We start from the raw sequence: 21,612 nt of genomic DNA, 5'->3' as shown, positions 1-21,612 counted from the left end.
AAGTGGGGTGGCGCAACCAGCTTTGCTAGAGGGTACCGGCTACTGTATCTGCTAACACTGCCAGCTGCAGCAGGATAACGTGATTTAGGGGCATTTACAGGAACCTATTAGGCACGAAAAGGAAGCCCGCCTCTGTGTGTAGGCTTTTCCAGTCAAGTCACACTACCCAAACGTCCCAAAAGACACTTGGGGGGGAAACTACATGGTCCGCAACACTACAAGCGAAGGAAGGAGCCACTTGCCTGCTGAGAGCCAGGGGCGGCAGCGTTGACGATGCCGGCCGCCTGCTTGAGCTGCAGGTAGTTGATGAAGCCGTTGCGCAGATTGTTGGACTGCTGCAGCACATCCATGTGGTCTCGGCCGCAGGGCAGTGCCAGCAGGATGCAGTGCTCGTCCACCATCTGCAACCACCACGGGCAGTGTGCGGATAAGTGCATGAAGCATGGCACCCCCCACCACTGTACTGACACACTTGGTCTTCCACAATACCGCACTGTGAAGGAAGGAAGGAATAGTACAGGAAAGGCAGGGAGGTTAACCAGAATACTGTCCGGTTGGCTACCCTACTCAGGGGGGAGGGGATACGGGAAATGAAAGGGAAAGAAAGGACAGCGGTACATATTAAAGGAGAAAATGAGAGAAAGAAAAGTAGAAAAAACACAAGGCGTGACCAGGCAACTATAAAGGCGGTACAAACAACGCACACAACCAGAAAATGCACAAAACTAATACGGTCCACTGATAAATTGGGCGAACTAAGGGCACTGCACTATAGTAATGTCCCTACAATCGTTCAGACAGGCCCGTGTCCTTCAAAAAGAGCAGTAGGGCTTTTATAGCCTTTTCGGCCTGTGTCGGACAGCGCCTATGGCACAAAATTGTCTGCGCCGTAAAGGGGAGGTCGTCGAGTCGGCGAAGTGTGGTGGAGAGCTGTTGCCTCGGCGTTATGAAGCGGTCACAATGGCACAGAAGGTGTTCAATCGTCTCGTCGGTGGCGCACGCATCACAAGCAGGGCTGTTGGCCATTCCAATGGTGTAGGAGTAAGCACCGGTGAAGGCAACACCTAGCCACAGGCGACAAAGTAAGGTGACGTCCGAGCGTGGCACGTTATTAGGTAGGTGGCGCTGCAAATCTGGGTCGAGCGAGTAAAGACGAGCGTTAGAGAACTCGGGTGTATTCCACTTAGCGAGAGTGATTTCCCGGGCAATGGACCGCAGCGACCTTGCAGCATCAGTGCGTGATAGAGGGACGCGGGTCAATCTTGCACTTGTGTGGGCGCCATGAGCCGCTCTATCCGCCTGTTCGTTCTCAGTAATGCCGCAGTGGCTTGGGAGCCACTGGAAAACGATATCATGTCTATGCCTGACTAATGTGTCATATAAGCACCGGATTTCAGCCACAAGTTGTTCGTATGGGCCGCGGCGGAGGGCAGATTGGATGCACTGAAGAGCGGACCTCGAGTCGCATAGCACAACCCATTTTTCTGGCGATTCCTGCTGGATGAATAGAAGGGCCTCCCGAATACAGTCGAGTCCCGCTACAACGAAATTTTCGCCACAACGAAGGTTTTTCGGTTCCCCGTCAGCTTCCCATAGAAAGTAACACAAAACAGCTCCTTAATAACGAATGCGCTTTATTAGATATTTCCGCTTCAACGAACTTTTCGAGAACGAAACTGGCACTTCACTGAAATGGGCATTGCCGAGAAGTCAAATTAGACGGCCCTTCCAAAGCTGCGACGATCGGATTCACGCTTCAACGAGGTTTTCGAAACCGAAACTGGAACCGCACTGAAGTTGAGTGGCCGCCATATTAGGAGACAAATCTAAAGTGCGAATTTGAGCCACTGCAATCCATAGCCACCCGTGGTCATCACGCGGCCGCGACAGTGGCGACAGCGATCTTCGATTTTCTCTGTTGTGTTGGTTGAAATGGCTACAAAAACGAAGAAGCGCAAATTTCTGTCTCTCGAGGAGAAGGCAAAGATTATTGCCGAGGCAGAAGGCGGTAGGAAGAAAGCGAACATTGCCCACGATTTCGGCATTTCACCGAGCTCGCTGTCGACGGTGCTGAAAAACAAAGACTCCATCCACAAGGCTCTTGCTTCTGGTACGTGTTCACAGCACAAGAAAGTGACGCTGCCCAAACATGACGAGCTGGACAAGGCCGTCTACACGTGGTTTGTGGACGCACGAGCAAGAAACATTCCACTGAGCGGAGCGACTGTGCAGCAGAAGGCCCTTCAGTACGCGTGCTTGCTTGGCCTAGACGATTTCAAGGCCAGCACGGGGTGGCTTAGCCGCTTCAAAACCCGACACGGCATTGTTGGCAAGGTGCTGTCTGGCGAGTCGGCGGCCGCTGATGAGGAAGCTGCATCGGAGTGGATTTCCGATAATGCCGCGAGCTTGCTTGAGCAGTACAGTCCGTCGGACATTTATAACGCTGACGAGACTGGCTTGTTTTACGAGATGCTACCGTCAACGACGCTTGATTTTAGAGGACAGCGTTGCCACGGTGGGAAGCACAGCAAGAAGAGAGTTACGGTGCTGCTGTGTGCCAACATGGACGGTTCAGATAAGCGCCCACCCCTTGTAATCGGCAAAAGTGCTAAGCCGCGGTGTTTTAAAGGCAATCGAGGACTACCGGTAAAGTATGTAGCGAACAAAAAGGCCTGGATTACACGCTCAATTTTCACAGAGTGGGTTGTCGCCTTCGACTGCGACATGAAGAGGCAAGGCCGCAAAGTTTGTTTACTGTTAGACAACTGTTCGGCCCATCGAATCGACGACATTGTTCTGACGAACACAGAGGTTAAGTACTTTCCTCCGAACTGTACGTCTCTAATACAGCCGTTGGACCAAGGGGTGATTGTGAGCCTGAAACGAGCGTACCGCAGCCGGTTAATGCAGCGCCTTCTGCTGAACATTGAAACTGGCCGAGACGAAAATCGACCTGTACATGGCGATTCAAATGATGGCTGCTGCGTGGAGCACTTTGAAGCGCGAAACAATATTCAACTGCTTCAAACACTGCGGTTTTGGGAACAACCAAGCGGCGACCAGCTCAACCGAAGCCGAAGATGAGCCCGCGTCAGAGCAGGCTGAAGACGCACTAATCGCTTCACAGTGGATGGACCTTGAGGACAAGGGATTTGTGGCTGCCGATCTTCAGCTGGACGACTTCGTTAACGTCGACGCCAACGTAGAGGTGTATGAAGAGTTGACCGATGCTGAGATAGTTGAGAGCGTGCAAAAGCGTGGTGATGTTTCGTCGTCCGGGGAAGATGATCCCCAAGACACGCCGACTCCAGCGACTGCTTCCAAAGTAATGGACGCTTTTGATATTATCAGAAAAGTTATGGGAGCACACGACGATGACATTGCGATGGCTCTTCTAACTGACTGTGAGGCTCGCGTAATGCCGTTGCTTGCTGTGAAGCGAAAGCAAGCCAGGCTCACCGACTTCTGGAAATAAAGTTCCGGTAAGCGTAAGCTTGCCAAACTTGCTGATTTTCATGCATATACAGTTAAATTTTGATAATTTAAACCGCTTCACTGCGGCGGTGCATGTGCCGCAAAATGCGTGTTTCGCGATCGCCCGGGCACGAGCGTTGAGTTAGCGGTTGGCCGCAATGTAAGAAAATGGTGTAAGAGCGACGCTAAATGCATTCTCTGGTGAAGTTAGACAGTTTATTGACCGCCTTAGGTATGTCAGCCTTTGGTTTCCCCCCTCCCGCCATCGCGGAAATTTCACGGACGATTGTTTCGCTCGCGGCTTGGCCGTTTGGCGTACGTATAACAGTAATTTTTCATTAACGAAGTTCCGCCACAACGAAATTTTTCGCGTGTCCCGTGAATTTCGTTGTAGCGGGACTCGACTGTAGCTGCCAATTCAGAAGCGGTTGACGTTGTCGAGTTTGAAAGCTGAACTCCCCACACATCTCCCAACCAGGCACTGCACTGAACAGAACTTCTCTTTGTCCACGAGCTTAACTGAGGCTGAGCTCGTACCAGATGGGCCTTTTTCTTTAATTTCCACGGCTTCAACGATTTCGTTTATCCTCACAGCAATGGCCTTGCAGAAATCCACTTCACAGTAGTATCAGTGCCATGATTCGTTGCCTTTTCAGAATGCAGTGTTTTACCTGCGCGCTGGCCCATCAAGAAGTCAATCATGCATGAGCTCACATTATGCCTACTCCTGTCTATAGCAATCCTGCCATACTGCGTTTTACTTCAACGTTATCACTGGCCACGCCACACCGGGGCCAGCTCTGTCCCCCCTTCCTCCTCCCCTCTGGGTCAGTGCCAAGACTCCACCACCACAACCACCCTGTTTCAACGTGCCCCCAGCATGGACAGGAGTAACTTGCGGTTTCATTGCGGTTGCACTGTGCTTTCGTGTCATATTGTTCATGCCTGCAAAGTGCTCGCTCCGGAGTTACACGACACGCTTGCCCATGATTGCAGTACAGGAACTCCAGGGCAAGTCTATTCTCTTTTTTTTTTTTCCCCTTCAAATGCGTATCGTGCCCACTCCAGATTCCTGAAGTATCGCCTCACAGTGGTACGGCGACTGGACTAGTGCAGATGAGAGTTGAAAGGTGCGTTCTTTGGGTTGAAAAAGAACATCATGACTCCCCAACATGTGAAGTAGCTTCTGCTACTTCACATGTTGGGGAGGCCTGCAAAAAAAAAATCGAGGCCTGCAAAAAAATTGGTATTCGATGTGAAAGTTACTATTTGGTGTTTGCACATCCCTAGTGAGAATATATAGCAAAAACTGCGACTTCCGATAGATCTAACGACCAGTGCCACAGAAGTGATCCCACCCCACCCCAGTTTGCCTTCTCTCACGGCGGAGGAGATATTCCGCCAGCACACAATAAAATTGGTTTAGCCCGACCGCTCATGGGTAGTGGGAAGCTTTTTCCCCCTTGCTCTTTCAATCTTGATTGCACCGTCGTGCTGCGTAGGGCAAGCCGTCAACACTCCCAACGCGAAAAATGATCCTAACCCGCCAACCGTGCTTGCTCAGACAGCCAATAACAGGCCAGTTGTCCCGATGCTTTTCTCGGTTGTTTTTGCGTCGTTGGCGCTTTGTGGGCTTCCTTCCCGTGGTGACCAGCGCAGGTGCCACAAAATAAAGGCTTTAGTGGCTATATCTGGCAAGAGCTGGCAATCATTTGACTTGTGAATCAAGTCAAGTTGACAAATTTGTGGGGGTGGATGATGAGATCACGACCACAGGAGAGTTTAAAAACCGAGTGCAAGTGAAAGCGGGTGCAATGGGGCAAGCAACAATGGTCCTTGCCCACAACGTCCGAGGTGACTGGTGCAATCACACAAGTCCGGCGCTGCTTTACGAATGTGAAAGCTCGCGGCTTCAGCTGCGCCGACTCTTTAGACAGTGTGGAGAATTGCTTACTATTGCAGGCCGCAAATTTGATCAAGAAGAAGATGCAGGAAGAAGTATTTCATGCGAAAGTAAGAGTTTTGTAAATAAGGTGATTTTATAAATGGTATGTGCTACTATGACGTCCAATTCCTTAGCTTGCTTTTACATCAAATTATCCCCCATACTGAAATCTTTTCTCTTTTGTGAGTTGGAGCTAACCAGGTGTGACTGTCGTGCCCACATCCAGGCACTTAGCGCGTGAGGATGAGGAGGAACACGGAGCGGCGAGAAAGCCCACCTGCATCTTCCGGGCCACGCCTTCCAGCTGCGTCTGCTCGAGCCGCATCCGCTGGGCGATGCGGACCGGCGGGGTGCAGCCGTCGGCCATGGGCGGAAGCGAGGCCACGGCAATGCGCGAGTTGCCAGAGACAAAGTGCATCTGCACTGCTGCTTGGTCGTTCTTGAGGGCCAGCAGGCCCTGCCACATGACGGGGTAACGCTGCACAGAAGCACCACAACCGTCAGGGTCGAGTTCTGCACACCCGCTCCGCTGTACTTGCGCTTCCCATATACGAAATACCTAGGCAGGCACAGATCTTTACCGAAAATCATAAAAATGAGGGTTGTTTTACGCCTCTAGCTTTGTTGCTTGGGAAAAGGGGGGGGACATTTTGAAGAAAAAGACAGTTATGGTAGAACCCAGTTGATACATTGTAAGTTTCCTCATTTCCCATCAAAAGTTCAGTCCCAGTGCAACCATAAAATTTTAACGTGTTGCATTCAATTGCACATCTCTACAGTCGATTCCCGCTACAACAAAGTGTGGTTCAACAAAGAATTTCTGCTCCCCTTTCAGTTGCCCATAGGAGGTAATGCGCAAATTCCCCTGGTCAAGAAACAATTTTCTCTGGACCACTTTGCTTCAACGAAGTTTTAAAAGAGGAGGAATGAAAATGTACACTGTGTAGCTCAAGCTCTCAAAATCGTACATTCGAAGCATCACACACGTGTACAGAGTCATTGTTGTAATACCATCACTTTTTTCCCTGTAAAGCAGCTCCCAATGCCGCGGCTATGGAGCACACAACGGTTTGATGGCAAGGAGACTGTAGCCAAGATCAACTTGTAAAGGAGCTTAGTTGCTAACCAGTTACAGCCGAGCCATATCGGGACAATATGGCATTTTAGTCCCCATGCTTCACTGCGATGCTTTTACGAGTTTGTACGAGAATAATTTGATTTGCAAGCATAGTGCTGGTAAGTGAAGTGGGAAAAGCTGAAATTGCTTGAACAGAACGAACAGTTTGTGCGAAGATATTACCACAACTACTCAATTCAAACATGCACTTGTTGAATGCGCACAGCGTCAAAGATTGTCTGGCCTGCAGTAACACAACAAAAAGGAATTTCCCCAGGATTTATATGTTTGCGTAGAATGTAGGCACCAATTGCGCCGTGTTCCACGGCAACATTACAGGGACAAACAGGTGGGAACATTAAGTAAGAGCACACACAGTAACGGTCCTGCTGGGTGTGTTGCTGAAATCTGCAAGGTGCAAATGTCGCACACGCAGCCTACCGAGGCATTCTGTGAGACTGCACAAATGTTACCAATGCTGCCCATGAAGATGAAAAAACTCGCGCAGATTAATAAACATATGTCACTGCTATACCAACCCTTTATCTGCACACACTCATTTATTCCAACCAAGCCGATAAAAAAGGTTTTTGTGGAATAAACTTCGTTTGCGAATGCAGTCCTGGTTGCCCCCCACTCTGGGCTCTTCCCGCGTATCTCATAAATTTTGTGGCAGGGGGGCTTTGAGTGCACCTCCTGCGGGTCCTCTCGACAAACGAGCCGCTCACCTGCAGCAGGAAGGTGTCGCCCTGCGGGGGCACCTGGCTGGCGTGCGGGGGTGTCTGCGGCTGGGAGCGGGGCGCCGCTGGCGGGGGCGCCAGGGCGTGCGCGGGGGGCGGCCCATGGTGCAGGGGCGCCTCCAGCCCCGTCTGGCGGCGGTCGAACGGCGGGCCCCCCTTCTTGGTGCCCTCGGCGGCCTCCTTCTTGAGGGCCAGCGCACTGCCTCCCGGCGAGTGGAGGAAAGGTGGCGAGCCCCCCAGGCCGCCCGCCGTTGGCTCGTGGAAGCCCTGGTGGGCCGCGGGGGGCTTGGGGGGCTCGTCGGGGGCGCCGCCCTTGTCGGTGGCGGTGCCGAGGTGGCCGGCCCCGCGCAAGCCGTAGGGGCTGGCTACCGCGGGAGAGTCGGTGACGCGCTCTTGGGGCGACGATGCCACCCGAGGGCTGGTCTGGCGCAGTGGCGGAAACGGCGGTCGCAGCAGGTCTTTGCCAGACAGGACCTCCTTGGGGGCGCCCTCGGCCGCGGTGGGCTCGGCGTCGGCCCCCTTGAGGGGCGCCCGTCCCTCCTTGGCCCCCTCGCGAGGCTCCGGCGGGGCTCGGAACCCCCCCGGCGGGTAGGCAAAGCGCAGGCCCTGGGCCTCGGGTGGCAGGCCGTAGTGCGGGTGGGTGGCTGCGTACAGCATCTGCTGGTGGTGGTGCATGTAGGCGGACAGGTCCGACGGGTGCATGGTCAGGTGGCTGGGTACCAACAGTGGCTGGCCGGGCGACGGCCGCAGGTGCAGCAGCTCCTGGGGCGCTGCTCCCGCGGGGCTGGGCCCCCCCACGTGCAGGCCTGCTCCGGGCCTCCCGAGGGGCCCACCCCCCATGTACTGCGAGGCGGCCACGGCCAGCTGGTAGTTCTTGTGCTGCTGCATGAGGTGCGGGTTCTGCAGCAGCTCGGCTATCACGCCCCCGCTGGGAGGGGCCACGCCAGCGGAGCTGCCCGTGGCGACGTGGGAGCCTCCAGTCTGCACAGGGTGGAGAAAGGGGGTCAACAGGTCAGCACTGCACACGCATCGAACTCTCACGTGCTGTACTATGCACATGTATGCCTCAAGTTCTTTATTCATGCATGTATCACGAATTTTCAACAAGGTCGACCCAGAACAGAAAATCAAGGTCATGCACACTGAACCAACGAGCCTTTTTTCCTACAGCGCCCATCACATTTATTTCCCTTCCCTCTGCTTGGTGCTTCTAAGTGCCAAACGATCGGCCTACGCTTGTGTGTAACCCACGCCAATGCCAGCTGTATAACATTGCCCACTGTGCCAGCTGGAAATGGAAAAACAACCACTTTTCTGCTGTCCTCCACTGCCCTTCCCAGCTCACTACTTTCTGCGTAGCCCCATCTTGAGCTGCTTGCATGTTGCTCCACCAGGCAGTGCGACAGCTCAAAGAAGGCAGAACATTTTCCCCCTAGGATTTGTGGAGAGAGTGAAGTGACGTGGGAATCCCACCAGAATGCACAGCACCGTGGCCCTAGCCCTGCCACTGGAAAGCGATTGATCTGGCAGGCAATGTTCCACCAGAATGCACAGCACCGTGGCCCTAGCCCTGCCACTGGAAAGCAATTGATCTGGCGGGCAATGTCATATGGGCGGCATTGCCTATGGGACGAGTGATGATGAGCCCGAGGCACAGCAGCAGGGGCCAACAGCGTGCACCCGAGTGAGGCCAACTGACCAGGGCCGACGGCTCGTAGCCCGCAAAAGGTGGCTGCAGGAAGCCGCCCGTCTGCTTGGCTGCGTGCTGGAGTCCCGGCGGCAGGGACCCCTTGGAGCCGATGGAGGTCCTCTGGTCGTGGATCTTGGTCGGGGCCTGGGTCATGGCGGGCGAGCCCTGCAGCTGCGGGGGGCCCTGGCCCCTGCCGGGCACCCCCCCGCCGCCCTCGACCATGGCCAGCTGGCGGGGCACGGGCGCCGGGGGAGTGCGAGAGGGCGGCCCCACTCGGCCGACGCCCGGGCTGGGCATGGCGAAGCCCTCGGACTTCAGGTGGCCCGCCCCCGTGACCACGTGGGGGGGCTGCTGCGACGGCGGCTGCAGGTGCGGGGGGGCCACCGACACGGGCACCCCCTTGATGTCGCCCAGGTGGTGCGAGGGGTGCAGCCCGGGCCCCTGCTGCGGCGCCTGCTGCTGCTGCGGTGTCGGCTGGTGGTGGTGCTGCGACACCGGGTGTGGCGGTGCTTGGTGTTGTGCCACTGGATGCTGAGGGACCTGGTGTTGCGGCCCCTGGTGCTGCTGCTGGTGTTGCAGCAACTGCTGGTGGCTCGGTGGTCCGTGCAGCTGTGAGTGCTGCTGTGGATGCGACTGCTGCGGGTGTGGCTGCTGTGGGTGCGGAACCTTCGAGTGAGGCTGCTGCAAATGCGGCTGCATGTGTTGCTGCTGGGGGTGGTGCTGTGGCTGGGAGGGCAGTTGCGATGGCGGCACCTGTGAGCAATAAACATCAGGAAATTAAAGATGGCAAGACAACACGTACATGGGTGACATCCCTGGTGGCAACATCCTTACTTATGACTGTCTGATGCCAAAACTACCCCCAATTGAATTGCTAAAACCACCCCCTGATGTCCACCACTGTAACTGACGCCATTCATAGTTCTTAAAATGGCTGCAAGCAACAGAAGGCATGAAGATGCTGCCAGCTACAGGCAGATTAGGATGATTTACTTAACCCCTGAATACCCCTTCTTGAACCGTCAAGCAGGATTTGCTATGTGCTGCTGTTTGAACTACAGTAAAACCCCGTTGATACATTCTCGGTTCATACGACTTCCCGGTTACTACGCTCTCAATGGTGAACACTAAAAGTTTCCCATAGTACGTTTCTTATCAGATAGTACGTTTTCCCGGATTGCACACTTCTCCATCGCATTAAAAAAAAAAAAAAAACGTATCAACAAGGTTCTACTGTAGTTCAGATCATTTTCCTTGGCATTTTCCTCTATACCTCCAGGTGCTCCACTTTTCCCTGACATTTCCCAGTTTTCCCGGTTTCCAGACAGCCAATACACAGTTTTGGCTCACAAATTATCAGTCTGAGACTCAGTGCTGATGTCCCTGCTGCTAGCTAGAGAACTAGTGTAGCCATAGGGATCTCTTACATGAAAACAAACGATAGCTTTTAGTCTGCAACAGGTAAAGGACACCAGCATTGCGAGCAAGTGCGGCAGGCACTGCTCACCTCCATCTTGTTCTGGCCGCAGAGAACTTGTGCTGTGCTGGGCCCTCCCACCACCGGGTGCACGCCGGGCCCCTTGGTGGACTCCTGCTGGGGCAGTGATGGTGCTCGCACCACCGACGGGTGCATGCCCCGCGCCAAGTGCGGCTGCCCAGCCAGGTTGGCGTACGACGGTGGGTACTGGGGCCCCACGGGAGGGCGGCCGCTGACCCAGACGCCCAAGGGCGGCTGCCCCAGAGACACGGGGGGCTGCCCCACCGACGCCATGGCCATCCCCTTGGCGGCGGCAGCGTAGTGCGCGGGCAGGACCCCCGTCGACACTGCAGGGGAGGAGTTCACTGGCAGGCTGCCGGGAGCGTGGTGTTCGGGGGGGATCTTGATGCCCGCCACCACGGGATTGGCCGCGGGCAGCTCAGATGGCTTGGCCACCTCGGGCCGCATATGTGCGGGGGACACCTTGTGCACGTCCGGTGGCAGGGAGGGCGCCGCTACGGCCTGGCGGCTATGCACCACCGGACCCTGCAGGACACCCTTGGCAGCACCCACGTGGGCCAGCACTGGCGGCCGCTGGAGCTGCTCCAACTGCGGCTTGGCCTCTGCTGGCTCCGGCTTAATCTCCTCAGCAGGACTGGCCTGGGCTGGAATGGCCCAAGGCGGCTTGCTCACTGGATCGGCTGGGGGCACAATTGGCGCAGTGGGCACCGGCGCGCCGTCAGCCGATGCCTCCACTTTGGTAGCCTGGGACTTCACCATCCTGGACGGTGCTTCACCCTCGACACCTGCCGCAGGCTCGCCGTTCTTATTCACAGGTGTGAGGAACCCAGTCACGGGGTCGATGAGCTCGGTTGGACTGAGCCGCGAGTCACTGTCTTCCGTCTCACAGGGAGCCGCACTAGCTCCGGTCTTGTGCTCCTCCTTAATCGTGGCTGACTCCAGCTTCACAGCTGGCAAGGTGGTGACAGCCCGCGAAGCCTCAGCTGCAGGAGCGGCGGGATGAAGCAGTCGCACAGAGGAGGAGTCTTCCTTTGTAGTTTCTGAATCGTGGATGGGCTCTTCCTTGACTCCCACGTCCTTCGACATTTCTGCCTTCACTGAGGACCGCGTGAACCTGAAGGACCGCAGGGACATCTTGGATTCTGGCTTGCTACTCGGCTCCACTTCCGAAGCTGAGCTTGGTGCTTCTGCGGCTGGTGGTGGAACGGGAGCGGTGGGAGCTGTTGCCTTGCTCCCCTCAACGGCAGATTCCTTGATCTTGTTGTCCAAAACAACAAGCACGGGAGGTTCATTCTTGACTTTTGGCCCTTCAGCAGTGGTTTCTGGGTCGGCCTTAGTAGACGATGGTTCCTCATTCCGTCGGCTTGACCTGGTTCGTCGAGCAGCACGAGTCATGGGCCCTTCTGAATGGGAGTCACTTTCTTCCTCGGGTGCCTTGAAGTGTCCTGCAAATGTGAAATGATTACAAACCAGTTCCAAATTATAGACAACAAAGTTAAGCTGCCGTTCGGGCCAGACAGCGCGGAACATATAAGGGCTGATTTGTTTCTTTTCTTTTTTTTTTTTTTTTGCAAAAAGTGGGGGGATGCAACACTTGCAGTTATCCTGAAAGCACAGACAGGGCCCCAGAACAAACAAGTCATGCGTAGCCTTGGTTCAGTGAGATGGCAGCCTGCACACTTAAGCAAGGATCCTGAATTCGAATCCTCACTTGCACATACTATTTGCGAATATCTGAATGAAATTTTCATGGTGTGTTCACAAAACAAATGTTTGATAAACTGTGAAGTTTTATGGAGTTAAGTACATTAGTTCCCGAGTAAGGCGAGCCTGACAGGGCAAATCCTTTACGTTCCTCAGAAAAGGCCCGGAAAGAGCCAAGTTTACAAGTCCCAAGGTTACCGCCCTCTTGAACTTCATAAGCATGCACTGGCACTGAGCAACATCATGCTGTCTCGCAACGCCATGTCATTTCGCAACATTGCAATAAACCCACAACTTCCTACAAGGACCCTTATTATAATTGCTGGCACTTTGTTTCACACTGATATGAACTGCAGTAATGTTACTGCAGACCACTTTGTTTTGTTCTGCACTTCTTCCAAGCACTGGACAATGGCTGACTTTGACACTCAAAAGCCTTATCAAGTGTGGTATTCACTGAAAAGTTTAGCTGTCAGTTTCTTTGCTTGGCAACACTACTGCTGGTATGTCTGTGCTGCTTCAGCCCAGACATGGCGCAACTTGTACCCCAGTGCCTGCACCTCGCTAAAGGGGGGAGGGGGAGGGCAACAGAAACACGGGCGTGCATCGTCTGGTACAAACTAGGACAAGCACGGACAAGTACCGAGCACCGGCATCTTGTGGAGCCCGACGTAACCAGTGACAGTGCACACACATGGCTGACCGCATGCATGCAATGCCAGTGAATACAACCTATATATAAGGGACAATTTGACGTGTTAGTTCACACTCCATACACCTTTTGCAAACCAAAATATTTCTAAATGACTCGTAAAACCTCACTATAAGGTGAGCACCATTCAAAAGGTGTCCCCCCTTATGGAAGATATTTCGGTCAATGAGCTTTCAAAGTAAATGCCGGTGGTAGTGACCTGCAAACACTTCAGTTAGAGAAAAACCTGCGGGGCCGTTTACATTGATAAATTACAGCAATGCAAATGAGCGAAATTTCATTTTACAAATGCAAGTACATTAAGATACCAATGTGCAGGCGCAGCACACAAGAAGAAGTGGGGCTCACCCTTGACCACGTCCTCTATGGTTTCGTCGATGGTGGTCCGGTTGGCCTGCGACATGAGCCGTGCTGACTTGCGGGTCTTGATGTGGTGTGCGTCGGAGGACGGGGGTGGTGGCGGCTGCTCCTGCTTGGCGGGTGGCGCCTGGCGAGTGTCGTCCCCAGCAACGGCCTCGGACGTCTTGACCACTTCGGCCGTGCTCGCCGAGCTGCCGTCGTGGCCGTCCTTCTGGTGCAGCCGGATGGTGATGGAGATCTTGCCGTGCTGGCTCAGCTCGGTCACGTACTCCCGGGTGCCGCCGCTGGAGGCCTCCTCGTGGTGCGAGGAAGCCTTGTGCTGCTTGCTCTCGTCGTGCCGCTTCTCGTGCTGCGACTCGTGAGCTTTGACCTCGTGTGCCTTCACCTCGTACACCTTGACCTCGCTTGCTTTGGCGTCATGGGCCTTGGTGTCATAAGTCTTGACAGCGGTGTCGCTGCTGCCCTTGCTGTCGTGCGCCTTGGCATCATGGCCCTTGACGTCGTGCAATCTGCTGGCATCATGAGATCTCAGCTCATGAGTCTTGGTCTCGTGCAGCGGCTTGGCATCGTGACCACTGGCCTCGTGAGGCTTGCCTTCGAAGGCTGCACACTCGGTGGGCTTGACCTCGTGTGCCTTGTGCTCTTCGTGGTCGGCAGCCTTCGGGGCGGGCTCCGCGTGCCTCTCGAGGTGCTTCTCCGGCGCCACTTGCCAATCAGAGCCACCGTACTGGGCCTCGTCTTCGTCTTCCGAGTCCTTGAACTCGTACACGTCGTACGCACTGGCAGCGCCGCCGCCGCCCTTGGGCAGCTTGTGCTCGTGCACCGCCGTGCCCTGCCGCGTGCAGATGAACAGAGGCCGCTGCTCCTTCTGCTTGTCGGCCTCCTTGGGGTCGTGCTCCTCGCTGGCCCTCAGCTCGACTGCCCTGTCAAGGACGGGTGAGATGCGGCCCGAGTGGTGCTCTCCCGAGCTCTTCTTCTTGCGCCCCCTCCGCTTCCTCGGCTCCTCCTTGTAGGGGTCCATGCAGAAGTCGCCCAGCTTCTCTTCGGGCAGCGTGCTGTCGGCGCCAGCGAGGCTCGAGGCTGGCACTGCGGACGAATCGCTGCTCTCCTTGGAAGTGCTGCTGTCAAACGAGAGCCTGAGGCGTTCTTCATCGGGCTGTTGTGCCTCGGTGCTGGCAACCACTGGCGGGTCCGGCTCGGAACTCGGGCCTTCATTCTGGACTTCGTTGGAAAGGAAGGCAGGCGCGTCCTCGGTCTCGGACAGAGCGCTCTCAATGTTGTCTGACCTGAGAGAGCGCCGCACTTTGTCGGCAGATGTGGCTCGGCCCCTCTTTGCAGGGACCTTTGGGACGTCGGCAACTTCGAGGCGAGGCACAGAGGCTCTCCTGGACTTTGTCTTGCGTCCCTTGCGACTCCCTGTTTTGCGCTTCGTGCCCTCTGTCCCTGCAGCGGCTTGCTCCACCAAGTGTGCTGGGGTTTCTTCTGCAGAGAGCGTGCTGTCGTGCTGCTCCCCAGAAGAGTCACCCTCGTGATGAGCACCGTCCTCCTGCTCCCCGTCCTGTGCGTCGCCAGCTGCGACGGGCGAGCTGAGCGTCTCAATGATGTCGAGAATCGGAGCCTGGTGCGACATGTCATCAAACATCTCTTGGTCCTTACTGCTGTCGTTTTCGATGGGAACGTCCATCTGGTGCAAGGTGTCCGGCCTGGAACCACTGGCCTCGCCCTCATGGCTCCCTTCGCCAGGTTCGGTGGGTAGAGGCTCGACCTTAGACTCGGGTGCCATGCTAGGCCTGAGTGGAGGAACAGCATCACATGAATCTTCCTGTTTCGTCACCTGGAGGGTCTTGGCATTGTGCTCTTCTGGTACGCTCGGCTCATCATTCGAACTTCCCAAGGGAGCCCTGGTCACTAGCTCAGCCTTGTCACCAGTGTGCTCCTCTGCAGAAGCAACAGCGCTGCTGGCTGCAGCAAGCCTCAGTTCTTCCTTCGCCAGTTCGAATGGATGCGTTTCAAGGGATTCCGTTGGTGGTTCGTACCTTGTGCCACAGACAAAGTGATGTTCCTCGTCTGTGTCTGACAACAGCTGCCGACTCGCATCCTCAATCCGGGGGCTCTGGCGCCGTCTCCGCTTGACCTTCTGCTTTCCGGGCTTCGTGGTCACCGCGACATCGGACTCCTCTGTAGACGTGGTTTGCCCTTCAGGCTGCTGCAGAGCGCACTTGGTGAGATCCGGGAGCTCTTTCGGGGGCTCTGTGCTCGGCTCAGGTTCTTTAGCATCCATAAGCAGAGGTGGCTCTGACGCATCTTTCGCTGGCTCTTCTTCCTCTGCAATCGCACCGGTAGATGACTGTTGAGCAGGGCTTTCGGCAACCTTTTCTAAAAGCTCCTCGTGTTGCTGTGGTTGCTGCTGCTGCTGCGTTTGGTGCTGCTGCAGAGACTGCAAAGCATCTGTAAACTCAACGGCCCCGCCAGATTCCCGGCTTTCGTCCTGGGTGAGGTCGGGCATGGAGGTGTCGATCTGCAGAGAGCTGGAGCTCTCGTCCGGCAGCAAGAAGCTCATGGACTCCTCGTGCTGCTGCTCGTGGTGCTGCACCATTGGGTCCAGATAGTCGGGCTCCTTGGGAAGTTCAGGGGCAGAGATGCCGTCGTTGCCCATCTCTTGGAGCAGAGCATAGACTGCCAAGTCATCCTCCATCTTTCTGGGACTGTCAAGCTCGTACGTGGCCTGCTCCTTGTCGTCAATCTTGAACTGCTCTGGCACGTCGTGAGGGAGGTAGTGGGGCGACGCCGAGTGGCGGCTGGGCAGCTCCTCCGCAGCAACCAGGCTGGAATAGCTGCTGTCCTTCACTGAGGTAACTTCCAGAGCGTCTGCCAGTGCCTTGGTCTCCTTCTGAGGAGCAACTTCGTCGTAGACCTTCTCGTCTTTCATGTGCCACGAGTCCCTGCCCGACGAAAAGAGCTCTTCCTCAAGTCGCTTCGTTTCCTTGGCGGCTTCCTCTTCAAAGTGCCTTTCTGCCTGCAGAGGCTTTTCTTCCCTCCTGGACAGGCTGTCCCCGTCTCCAAAGGTGCTGGTCTCCTCCGACTGGGCCAGCAGCTCCTCCTCCAGGCGCCTGGCCTCCTCGGCTATGTCCTCGTCCAGGCGAATGTCCTCCGTCAGCTTGCTGTCCTCGTCCAGCGCGGTCGGGAACGCTGGGGCCGGCTCTTCTGGCGGCTCAGGCACGGGGGAGCTGCTGCGCACGGGTTCGTCTTTGTGCTTCCGCTTCTTCTCCTTGGATTGCTTCTTCTTCTTTTTGTGCTCTTTGCTCTTCTGCTCGTCCTGCCTCGAGGGAGCCTCCTCCTTGTTATTGTCATCGTCATCACTGAGGTGCCTGCCGCACGGAACGTCACACGTCACGTCGTCATAGGGCACCCTCTCCATGCTGTACTCGTCCATTTTGTTTGTGTCTGGGTACTCCTCGCTCGTTGCATTGCACGGTTCCACCGCCTCACTCAGGGCGTCCACAATTTTGTCAAGTTCAGAGTCACTCTCACGCTTCACCTCTACCGGGTCTTCTCTCTCCTGTTTGATGTCGCTCACGGGTGACAATTCACACGACACATTGTGTTTGCTGTTCCAGGATTCCTCATGGTGCTGGTCCTTGGTTTTTTCTTTCAACTTGGTCGATGGCTCGAAGTCATAATCTGAAAGCTCGGATTTCATTTCCACATCCGAAAAGATGCTCGGCTGCAGAACGGGTGGTGAATTCAGCGTCTGTTTGGGAGAACCAATGTACTTAGACGACACCGAGGACTCGTCCAAAAGCTCTCCAACATCCCAGTGTGCGTCGGAGCGCTTGTGTGATGATGGTGTCAGTGCGGCTGAGTTTCCCTTTTCTGTGGACTTTTTCTCTTTTAATTTGGATGACTTTTTAGACTTTTTCCGCTTTTTACTGGAGTGCCTCTGTCGAGACTCCGCGTCCTCCTCGTGTTTGGACTCATCGGTGTCCTTGCTAGGCCGCTTGCTCTTGCTGCCACTGCTACTGTGGCTACTGGCTGTCTCCTTGGAAGCACGTGGCGTCTCTGGCTTCACCTCCTCCTGCCGCGTGGGTTTCGGTTTGCTGGACCTGTCCGGTTCCTCCATCTTCACCTGGCACTCTTCGTCCGAGCCGTCAGCATCAGATTTGAGAATGCTAGCCTTGCGCGCAGATTTCTTTTTGAGCTCTTTTCTTTTTGATGATCGGCCAATATCTGCGTCAGAGCTTTCAATGTCAGATTTTTCATGCCGGGACTTTGTGGACTTCTCGGAAGAGTGCCGCTGCTTTCGCTTCTGCTTCCGAGATGCTGCTATTGCCCGAGAAATTTCGTCAGAGTCTGACGTTTCCACATCCGAAATGTCGACCTTCCGCTCCTTGCACTTGTTGAAGGCCTCCTTGAATGATTCAACCTCAGAATCCGAACAGAAATCGCTGCTGTCGTCGTCCTTGTTGTGCAAGAGCCGCATCGCAAACGACTGCCCGTTGTCGTCGGATGAGCTCTCGATGATCAGCTTGCGCTTCTTGGTGAGCTGCTTGGCCTTGTGAGATGAGATCCTAGACTTTGTCTCGGAGTCCGAGGAGTGGTGACTAGAAAGATCCGAATCCCGATCCGAGTCCATGTCCGCAGATTTCCCCTTCTTGGCCCGACTCTGCTTGAGCCGGCTGAACTTTTGCCGCATCGTCTCCATGTTTGCTTGGTCTTTCAACGTCTGGTTCTGGCTCGAACGAGCCTTCACCTTGTCGTACATGGAAAAATAGACGGGCTCATCATCCAGGAAGCAGAAATCGGACGCCTGAGGGGCTGGTGCAGAGTTGCTTTCGCTTTTGCTCTTAGACTTGGATTTGGAATCCCTCGACTGTTCGCTCATTGACGATGTGCGCTGCTTTTCAGATCTCGACTTGTCCTTGTCGGACCTTTCGGACCCGTGCTCTTTCCGTGGCCTGGAGCTACTGCTGCTGCTACTACTGGGTGCATGAGAACTGGAGCACCCATGCCTCACATCCTGGCCTTTGTCTTTGCTCGAGTCTTTTTCTTTGGGCCGATCTCGCGACTTTTCTCTACCGTCTCTAGACTTGGATGACTTTTTGTCTTCTTTATTCTTAGAGCTTTCGCGCTTGGACTCAGATGACTGTTTCGCATCCTGCTTGTCACCAGGTTCAGTTTTTAATGAGGAAGATGAGTGGGATTTTTCTGTTCTTTCTGATTTAAAAGATGACGAGGAGGAAGATGATGACTTTTCTAATCTTTTCTCTGGTTTCTTTGAATGAGACGATGAGCTCAGCTTGCTTGAAGAGTGGCTTTTGTCGAAGCTATCCCTTTCACGAGATGAATGAGAAGACAACCTTGGCCGCTTGGCGTCTGGTTCTACAGATCGCCTTTCACTTTCACTTCTCTGCCAGCTGCCATCTGGTTGAACCTCAAGATATGCATCGCTCGATCGAGATGATTTTGCCGAATCTGATTCATTGCTGTCAACAGATGACACCCTCCGCTTGACGGCTGCCAATGGGAGGGGGGCAGGTAAGTCTGTCGAATCGTGGGAATGAGAGTCTCTCCTCTCTTTGTGCAATACCGAGTTGCAAGGGGCATCTACTAAAGTGGGGTGATGCTCCCTTGGGGTGTTCTTGGACGACTGATGCTCCTTCCTGAATTCTTTCTTCACTGTGTCCTTGTGTGGCTCTTTCTTTATGACGACTTCTTTTGCTGCTGCGGACTCCACCTTGACCGCACACGTATCTCGACTCCTGCTGTCCTTCCTCGAGGAGAGGCTCTCAATGCCAGGCTCCTTTTTCCCGGCAGCCAGGGGCAGCAGTGGGGCGGGAGTCTGTGGCGGGCTCTGGAAGGGTTCCTGCTTGACCCCAACCGGAGGGGAGGAGTCTCGCCGGAGCAGAGCAGAGGCCCGTGGGGACACCACTTCTTTCTTGACCGCAGCGGGGGGCGAGAGTGGAGTCAGGTTCCGGGGTGGGCTCTGGAATGGCTCCTGTTTCACCGTGCAGGGGGGCGAGGAGTCGCGCCGCAGTATAGACGGTGGAACGGTCCTGGGAGAGGCCTCCCCATACGACACTGCTGACGGGGGGGTGTGTTTTGCATGGGACTCTGGCGTTGCCGCCGCTGCCGGAGCCGCCAGTGCCTGGCCTGCGGTGCCCTGGGACGGGCAAGTAGGAACTGTTTGGCCGCTTGAGGCCGCCCCCAGAGCAGTGCTGCTAGCGGCGTGCGTGAAGCATGGACTAGAGGCGCCCTGGGGCAGAGCGCTTGCCGCGGCAGGGGTGCACGAGGAGAAGCCCAGGGAGGGAAGCGACAGCGGAGTGGAAAACTCCTTGGCAGCTGCCTTGGTGCGAAACAGCGGCTTGGTACTACTCGAGGACAGTTCGAGCTTGACGTCCTTGGGCTCGTACTTCTCGTTGATGTGCTCCAGCCGCTTGGAGTCCTGGTCCAGTATGGTAGTCTTGGCCAGCAAGGTCTTCATGATTTCCGACGGCTCAGCACGGAACTCCTGAGAAAGGGCAGGAAACCTTGGCCTCTTCTTGATGTTATACTTGTTGTAGTCGATGGTAACCGGCACTGGTGTCTCCACAGCCACACTGCTCGCTGTCGAGGGGCCCGTGAAAGTCCGGGTGGGTCCCGTAATAGCGTTGTATTTCTCGTCAAGCGCCCGGATCTGCTCATCAAAGGACGTCACATTTGGGGAAGGGAGGGAACCTTCCGAGTCCGAGGAGCTCTCTGGCAGCTTGGGCTCCGAGGGTCCCTTGAGCCCCTTGGGAGACGGACTCGGGGAGAGCGCCTCGGGCACGATGTCTGGGATGACCTCGACCGGCTTCTCCTCTGGCGGCTTTTCGGGACGTGCCAGGGCTTCCGGAAACATGGGTCCATTCTTGGTGTTCAAGGCACTCAGGGGCGAGCAGTTGCCACGAGGGCTCTGCGAGTTGGCCATTGGGGAGGCGGCCACGCAGGGTGACGTCTTGGGCGAGCGCAGGGCTGCTGCAAACTTGGGCAGGGGCAGAGACAGCGGGCTGGGCTCCCGGAAGGGCCGTGTCCGAGTCGGGTTGTCGCTCGACGAGGAGACCTCGTCGATGCCCTCCTCCCCGTGCCTGCTGGCCAGGTGCACCAGCAGGGACGCGTCCTGCGAGCCCACCTCGCTGTCGGTGGAAGAGACCAGGCTGGGGTCGCACAGTTTTGACCGGTCACCCCCCGCACACAGGTCGAGTTTGTCCGAGTGCGCTTTCTTGGCACGGAGGTAACTGCTGACGGTGGAGGACACCTTGTTGTGGTCGAGCTGCCTCCGCGGGTCAAGGTCAATCTGCTTTCTCATGCACTGCAGAAGCTCACCCACTTTGACACCGGGCACCTCCACAGTGAATTTGGCCTCGAAGCTGCCGGCAGTTCGACAGTTTGTGGGCAGCCTTTTGGACACAACACTGGGAATGTCTTTCGCCTGCCGCGAACGGCCGGCCACCGCACACGCATCAGTGGGCAGGCCCTTCTTGCGGGTGGAACCGTCGGCGCTGGGAGAGCACTCGCCATCGCTGGAGCTTAGGATGTCCTGCACCTGCTTGGCAAGGTACTTGCCGTCGGCCCGTGCAGCCACGTCTTCGTCCCCTTCTGCACAGTCCGTGTCGCTGCGGCTGTCCTCGGGACGAGAGCCGCCATCCTTGAGGCCCAGCAGGCGCCGCTTGCGCTCCAGCTGTGAGGGGGAGTCGCTGGTGGAGTGGATGTCCTCGTCCCGCCTCAGCCGGCTCATGCTGCTGCTCCGGATGCGGTCGGGGCCAGCGTCCTGGAAGGCCTCCAGCTTACTGCACACCGAAGCCAGGGGCAGCTCCTTCGTCTCGCACTTGAGGCCGCCGTCCAAGGAACGCCTCCGCATGTCCCGGATGTCGACGAACAGGTCATCAGGGTCAAGGGCCACGTCTCGAACCACGGGACTCCGTGAGGACGACCGGCCAGGGCTGAGCCGGTGCCTCTGGGAGGACCGCTCCTTGGACGAGCCCTTCTTGGGGCCCTTGATCGATGGCGGTGGGGAACGACTGTGATGCCGCGACTGTGGCGGAGACTGGCTGTGGTGGCTCTCCTGGTCACTTGTGGAGTTGCGGTGCTTTTTGATGCTGCTGCTGGTCTTGCGGGGAGCCCAGTCTGCGTTACTCAGGACTCCATCGATGTGCTTGAGCCGCTCTGCACGTTCATCGTATGGTGTGATCTCCTCCAAGCCATCTTCCTTTTCAGGGAATCTGTATGAGAAAAGAGCACCTGCCAGTTACCTCTACTTACCGGAACACTCACTTTAGCAGCACATTATGCTCTGTGACAATACAAGGAAACACACTTTGTAAATGAGGTTAGCCTACGCAAAAAACGAACACGCC

At 55.8% G+C, this 21,612-nt stretch overlaps 1 protein-coding gene across 2 annotated transcripts in view; it reads right to left on the bottom strand.

Moving 5' to 3' along the window:
* Spen (spen family transcriptional repressor split ends) overlaps positions 1 to 21,612 on the bottom strand; it is a 158,207-nt gene that overhangs the window by 3,331 nt on the left and 133,264 nt on the right. For both annotated transcript variants that reach the window (XM_077676171.1, XM_077676172.1), the window contains 6 exons: positions 13,229 to 21,477; positions 10,474 to 11,909; positions 8,976 to 9,719; positions 7,265 to 8,257; positions 5,697 to 5,897; positions 239 to 401 (listed from right to left, as the gene is read on the bottom strand). In XM_077676171.1, the coding sequence (XP_077532297.1) occupies positions 239 to 401; positions 5,697 to 5,897; positions 7,265 to 8,257; positions 8,976 to 9,719; positions 10,474 to 11,909; positions 13,229 to 21,477 (11,786 nt within the window). The remainder of the gene's footprint in view (positions 1 to 238; positions 402 to 5,696; positions 5,898 to 7,264; positions 8,258 to 8,975; positions 9,720 to 10,473; positions 11,910 to 13,228; positions 21,478 to 21,612) is intronic.

This window comes from Haemaphysalis longicornis, unplaced genomic scaffold, assembly GCF_048455015.1.
Source record: "Haemaphysalis longicornis isolate Haplotype H1 unplaced genomic scaffold, Haemaphysalis longicornis Haplotype H1 scaffold_7, whole genome shotgun sequence".
Lineage (NCBI taxonomy): Eukaryota > Metazoa > Arthropoda > Arachnida > Ixodida > Ixodidae > Haemaphysalis > Haemaphysalis longicornis.
The sequence above is the reverse complement of the archived record's forward strand: the minus strand, read 5'-3'. Positions and strand labels throughout refer to the sequence as shown.